Raw genomic sequence first — 6,727 nt, forward strand, 5'->3', positions numbered from 1 at the left:
AGTCTTGTTATGTTAACGAAGTAAATTCTAAACCTCCCTGTCCCCGCTCCCCAGTTCTAGAGTCCAGAAGCCGGTCTCGCCATCTTGGGTTTCCCGTGTCAGAAGGAGTCGTGTAGTGGGAAGATCAGATTTGCCTGGACTCGGTCCAAACCATCAACTTTCCGGACCGGGCAAGACTTGAGGATACATTCTAAAGGACTACCGACGATGTAGACATATTTATTGGTTGCTCAAGTTAACAAGACAACAACATTTCCATCCTAAACAGACTTTTGGGACGTTACCTTGAAAGACCCGAGTTCGAACCAAGATGGAAGTCAACGATCCGAGGTGAGAGGTCTTTCCTCTGGATTTTAGTTTTTTTATAGCTCAGAAATGCCTTATGTGAACGTGCCAACATCGTCCTATACATGTTGTACTTGTCCATAGGTGATAGTACGTTATTGTATACAGAAGGGAAGTTTTGACAAGTTTATTTGGATAAAAACGGCGGGATGTGACAGTGGAATGTTTTGCTGAGTCGTGGGAAAAGAAGGACGATCTGATGCGATGTCTGCTTTTAATTAAAAAGATTGTCAACAAAATCCGTTGCCCAATACATTTCATTTTCTTGTAGCAATTAGAATATTTGAAGGTTCTAAAGTTGTTTCAGGGTGTCAGTATGTTGCTGGCCTTTTTTTAAGTGTTGGAAACTTATGAACAAAGTGACCTTCAGGAAGTGGCCGCCATTTTTACAATTTCTGAAATTATGAACATGATCAGAACGGTTGAAAAAATGTTGTGGTGCGCCAATAAAATGACATCTTGATTTCACCAAGACATATCTTCAACCCCATTTGTGATATGTCAAAAGTTTATCATTGGTGTAGTCAGCAATTTCTCAAGTAGCTCAATGAGTGTACAAAAAACTTAACAAACCGTGATATTTATATAAAATGATTACGGTATGTAATGTTATATTTAAAGAAGAAATGTATAACAGAAAAGGGAATGTTGCCAGAGTTACTGTAATCTTTCCATTGATGTCTTTTCCAGGTTTGATTTTCTCCAAGACTACACACTGAAGACTCTGAAGCTGAAACTTGACAAGTGGTCCAAATTCATCAGCGCAGAAGAAAACAGAATTTTGATCCAAGAGTTCTTAGACAAGGCCGAGAACACAAACCTGGTGATCTCCGCTAACTCTGCCGGTGCTCTCTCTGTGGCTCCGGAGTTTCCGACTTCCTTAAAGAACAAGGCAGTTTATTTTGTGAAGAAAGACAAGGCAACTGTCACTAAGGACGGCATCAAGACATTACTAAGCTATGGAGACCTGTCTTACGCACCGCTGGACCAACTCTCTGCACTAGTGGATGATGTGAGAACATTTTCTTTTCTTATAATAAGTGAAATAGCTTCACTCTATAACCTTTCTCCTTTTTGACCCCACGCCTATTTGCAGTAGTTAAACTATACACATTGTGTGTAGTGTTTGTATCCCACGGCCTGTTGTGTAAAGTTTAGCAAAATTAGCAGGCGTTGTGACAACAGGTTTTGTCTTCCGGGCCTGTCAAAGATGGCGGTTGGCTTTACCTGCGTATTGTCCCGTCACGGGCTGTCCGCGTTGCCGTGGGGAGAGCAAACTTGTGCGCGAGCGAAGCGTGACTGTTCATGCTAATAGTAAGTAAGGGAGAAATACCTGTGGTTCACTGACTCGTACCTGTACAGGTGAACCCAGGCTGCAGGTACACTCACTTAATGGATCCTCTGTTTTCTCAGTCCTGCTACTTTTACTAAAGAGTCCATTCCTCAGAAAATACCTTTTTAAGTTTTTCCTATGAAGAGTCAAAAATACATAAGAGCAAAGGAACAGCAGATAAAAGCTCTCCCTCTTCCCACTGTTCAGAATAGAACAAACTCAAAATGTCAAATTTACACTACTCTGAGTAACAAATTTTTGTAGTGTGAACAAAAGTTACTTTCTTTACAATCAACCTGTTAGTACTGCAAAACTCAGCAGTCAGAGTGATAATGGAATAATACTATTATTAATAGGGATAGGTGTGCCAGTTTGTCAACTTACCAAATGTGGTCATTAATAACAAAAGGGGTGAGTAGACTATAGTCTGTCTGTTTTGGTAACTCACCTGTGTGTTTTGAATAAACTTCTATGTAGGGCAAACAAACAAATTATCACCCAGTAGCAGTTTGACAAACAACTAGGCGAAGGTTGCACTATTATGTACTGGTACCTATACCAGCGAGAAAGTTAAAACAATCGCTAGAAAACTGTCGTTTGTTTTCTGTGGCTTTCTAAGTTTGCTCATGTCTTACAGGTGTTGAGCCCAGTAATAGATACTGTAAATCTACAAATATTTACTGTTTAGGTTAGATAATGCTTTAGTGTTGCCAAATATTTGAGATGTTCTTACTTCAAGACACACTGCCAGGATAAGACATGTTCATTTGACCATTGTGAGTTTACAATCGAGTGTAGTACCTCTACTTTTGAACGTTCCAACTTTGTAACTTTAAAAAAAAAATTTCAGAATAAGACCACAAATTGCTGTTCTTTCAACTTGGAGTAAGACACTGAAAATTCTCTGTGTGCAAGTTTTAGCCTCCCTTGGTCCTACAATTGTGTAATGATGCAACCTCCTCTTCTGTATGTATGTGTGTGATATGTGGGGTAGTTTCATATCTCCCCATCTCCCCCCAGCTTGTATTGCAGCCCACTATTGTGTGCCCTGCACACGAGTCGGTCGTCTTACCTCCCAGGTCTCACCTGAACTTTGTTCCCATTCACTCCGCAGAGGTAAAGGCCCATTGTCGAACTGTCAGGGCGCCGGGTCCTTTCTCTGCTGTGTGATTGATTGCAGAAGGAACCCAGAGTTTACGATTGTATTCAGGACGTGGTTTTGTCTTACGGTTGGGGACTAAAATAGCCGGGGCACCGTGTGACCGCGTTCCCGTCAAAAGAAAGTACTTGAGAAAACTTCTGCAGGCCGTAAGGAGGAGGCGTCACACTCTTAAGCCTTCTTGGTAGAATCTTAAGCCTTGTTGCTTTCACACAGTATTACACGCTGGCGTGAGCTTGTTGAAATTGCTGCTCAGTTGAGAGCTTGCTCAAGCCGTCCTTTCAAACAGGGGCACAGTGGAACGGGAGCACAGAGGGAATGTGTTAAAGCTAACAGAGCTTTGACACCGTGGTAGCTGTGTTGTATAGAAACTAGGGCTTGTTTGACTTAAGCTCATTTGGCATACAGGCGCGTTTACCAACAGGTGGCAGGCTTGAATGATCGTCAAACAGACGACTGTCTTACTTACTGTGAAAATGAAAGTTGAAGGAAGGTACATAAAATATCATACTATGCAAATTTTACATTAGCTAATCTGCTAGTGCTGGGGGATTTTGAAGATACTTAGCTTGCCAAGGTGTAATCTTTCAAATTACAAACTTAGGGCTTAATGATTGTCCAGAAATCTGTTTGGGTCTAAACAGTACAGGTAAATGATTAGTAGATCCAGGTAACACGCCCAGCAGAAGTTATGGGTATGATAAAGGATATGAAGCAAACCTAAGTAGTCATTGTCCATCTTACCTTCCAAAACAAAGTTTGAAAACCTGTATAGGAACTGAATTGACTAGGCTAAACTAAACAGTGCACTAAGCTTGGCTGAAAAAAACAACAACATGCATCTTTGATTTTTTTGAGTGGATGAAGTAGTTAATGACGAGTGCTGAGCCCAACCACCTGTTTCTAACTAGACTTCCATGTAGGTATATCAGTTCAGTATACAAAGGCCAGTAAAGTTTAGTCTAAATGGCCCATATCCTAGCAGCTGGTTGTAATCACTATACTGAAGAACCACCTGTTCCATTGCTAAACTAAGAATCAGTTGCCACCGACTGCGAATTGAATCAGGAAGGCACAACCGCACTCCTCTAGAACAAAGAGTCTGCCAATTTTGTACCTCAAACATGGTAGAAGATGAAATGCACTTCACTGTCGATGCGATATGTATGCGAATGATAGAAATACTCTATTTAGTTATATAGAAAGTAGATTCCCTCATTTTAGACACATGAGTAGCACTGACAAGTTTATATTTCTCATGCGTTTTGACAAACCGACAATAGCGAAACCCATACAGTCCTACATTTTCACTATTACCAAGAAGCGAGAAGAAGCCGAACTTTTGTGTTAGACTAGATTTGTGACACCTTTATATGTATATATCCTGACTTGTTGTGACCTGTACTTAGCTCGGTTGGGCAAAATTGTACAATAAAGGTCTTCATTCATTCATTCATTAAACTTAAAGGACCAACCACATGTATAGTTTGCTGCCCAGCATGTTGGTTGGAAACATAATCAAAATAATGAAAAAAGAATTATGTGATTTTTTTTTCTGCAAAAAGAGGAAAATTTAACCACTAAAGACCCTTTTTTCTGAGTTGTTATGGGGGCGTTGTATCAGGTTTCAAGTCTGTATTTCACGCTTGTAACCTGAATTAAAGTCAGCATATTTCAAGACTGAGACCCTTATACCTCCTCACTGCATATTCTTTATCACATTGTATTGTAACATTTACTTGGTTCTTTATCCTCTTCCCTCATTTTTATGTCGACAAATATCAAATAAAGTGCAGTACTCCAGGCGCTGTAATATACCCATTATTCAGGTTGTGTTGTCACCAATGTTGATTAGTTTGTGTACATACTCATATCTCTCTGGAAGGAACCAACCGACTCCAGGTAGACTTCTCCTGTAATAAGGCCATGTTGATTTGATTATATGGATGACAACACCGCGTGCATCACTTTTTGTGTGTTTCCAAAAAGAAAAAAAAAGTTTTTCACCATGCTTTGAATTGAACAAAGCAGCTTTTTTTTAGCCAAACTTTTTTTTTATTTGCACTATTATGTCAGCTTCAATAACATTTGTGTGACGCTAGTTCACCTTTATCTGCCATGTAGCCTATATCTGTAGTATTAAAAACATTATTTAGTGGTATCAAGTGAACAGTTTCAAATTGAAAATATTGCACTTGATAATGATATCCACGGTTTTTAAAAACCACAAATACTGGTATAATAATATTTGTTTTGCTCATAATAATATGCAATACATGTATAAAGAAATACTAGTAGTCTCTAATTTGGGTGTTCCGATGTTCTATCCACAGATCGTTGTCCCGCTGCTGTCCAACTTCCGTAACCATGACGCGTGGCCGACCGTGGTGTCCCAGGATGTGCTGCGTCACGTGCATAACCTGAAGAATAGCGTGTACGTGGTTGCTGGACAAGTCAAGGGAAAAACACTGCTGCCCCTCCCCGTGGGCACTGAGAGAGTGGAACAGGCCATCGATGTGGACGAAAAGTAAGTTTGTTTGTTTATTTATTTCTATATTAGACTTTACAATATATTCGTAAAATCTATTCTTCCTGGAGTCTATATAAAATCACAAAACAATAAAATAACATAAGTCAACATAAGTGTACTTGTATAACATAAGAAGTATAAGAACTTAAGTCATTGTACCAAATATACTGTAGCAGTTAGTCCAGCTACTGGATATGATGTTGGCAATGTCAGATGTTTCAGACAGCTTATTAGTCTCCAAGCAGATCCTACGGTAGCATAAGATGGTATCAAAAGCTGACAGAGAAGTGAAGCCGGTCTAGGAGTGTGTTTGGCTACCGGAGCCAAACTCCTAGGCTGGCTTCACTCCTCTAGTGCCAGCTTTGGATACTATCTTATGCTAGCGTAGGATCTGCTTGGAGATTATCAGACAGCTAGCGTCCACTGTCTTTAGTTAGTGACACTGAGGAAATCTTGTTGGAGAGAAGGTTTTAAATTTAAGACAAAAACATGGGAGATATTTTTAAGATTTGCTTTTAAGTACTAATATTTTTAAGATTTGCTTTTAAGTTACAAAATTATGATTTGCTTTTAAGTACTAATACTTAGTACACTGAAGGACTACTAAGACTAATATTAATGTTAGATTAATATGTGGTTATGGCATTATTCCATTGACGTAAATGTGTACAACCATACTAGACATAAACTGATCTTACTCGGAAATATTCATGTTTCAAAACTGATCTCGACAAAACAAATTGAAATCTTCTAAAATTACCGTAATAGTCTCAGATAACCATGTTAAGAAATCTCTCGGAAATAGTAGACAACAACCTTGTAATTATACCGTATTAATAATTCAAACTGGTTTCCAAAGCATCCATTGTATTTGATAATGCCGAGGCCTTTTGTTATTGAATAATTTATAACCAGTTGCTATCATACTCCAGTGACATATTCCCTTGTTGTGATTTTTGTATGACCCAAAATTGCTCTTCAAGAAATTGATTTGGTGCAGACCAGTGACTTTGAATGGTAACACTCGAGTGATTTCAAAACAAACACTTGAGTATCAAGAGGGCTTGTATATCCTCCACTGGACAGGCAAGGGCTTGTAGGTTTGTTTTTCAGTGGGATCCATGGCATACTGGATATTGGGACATCCAAAATTGGTACTTTTGTTGCAAGTGATTGGTTTAGTTTTGGTCATAATGATCCTTAAGGTACAATAGAAGTCGAAATAATAATTAATTGTCGTTAACTTTTATCATTCATTCATTCATTTATCTATTTATTAGTTTAAACTGGATGTACTACTGTACTAGTATGTACTCATTATTGGTTTCACTGTTCAGCACACATGTTGTTGCTATAGCTG

The 6,727-nt window shown here is 38.9% G+C and overlaps 1 protein-coding gene across 1 annotated transcript in view; it reads left to right on the forward strand.

Moving 5' to 3' along the window:
• Nucleotides 1-9: 9 nt before the first annotated feature.
• LOC118428621 (dynein beta chain, ciliary-like) overlaps nucleotides 10-6,727 on the forward strand; it is a 106,091-nt gene continuing 99,373 nt past the window's right edge. Inside the window, 5 exon segments of the mRNA XM_035838726.1 lie at nucleotides 10-20; nucleotides 55-115; nucleotides 293-330; nucleotides 1,036-1,357; nucleotides 5,171-5,364. Coding sequence (XP_035694619.1) covers nucleotides 10-20; nucleotides 55-115; nucleotides 293-330; nucleotides 1,036-1,357; nucleotides 5,171-5,364 — 626 coding nt within the window.

Source organism: Branchiostoma floridae, chromosome 13 (genome assembly GCF_000003815.2).
Source record: "Branchiostoma floridae strain S238N-H82 chromosome 13, Bfl_VNyyK, whole genome shotgun sequence".
Lineage (NCBI taxonomy): Eukaryota > Metazoa > Chordata > Leptocardii > Amphioxiformes > Branchiostomatidae > Branchiostoma > Branchiostoma floridae.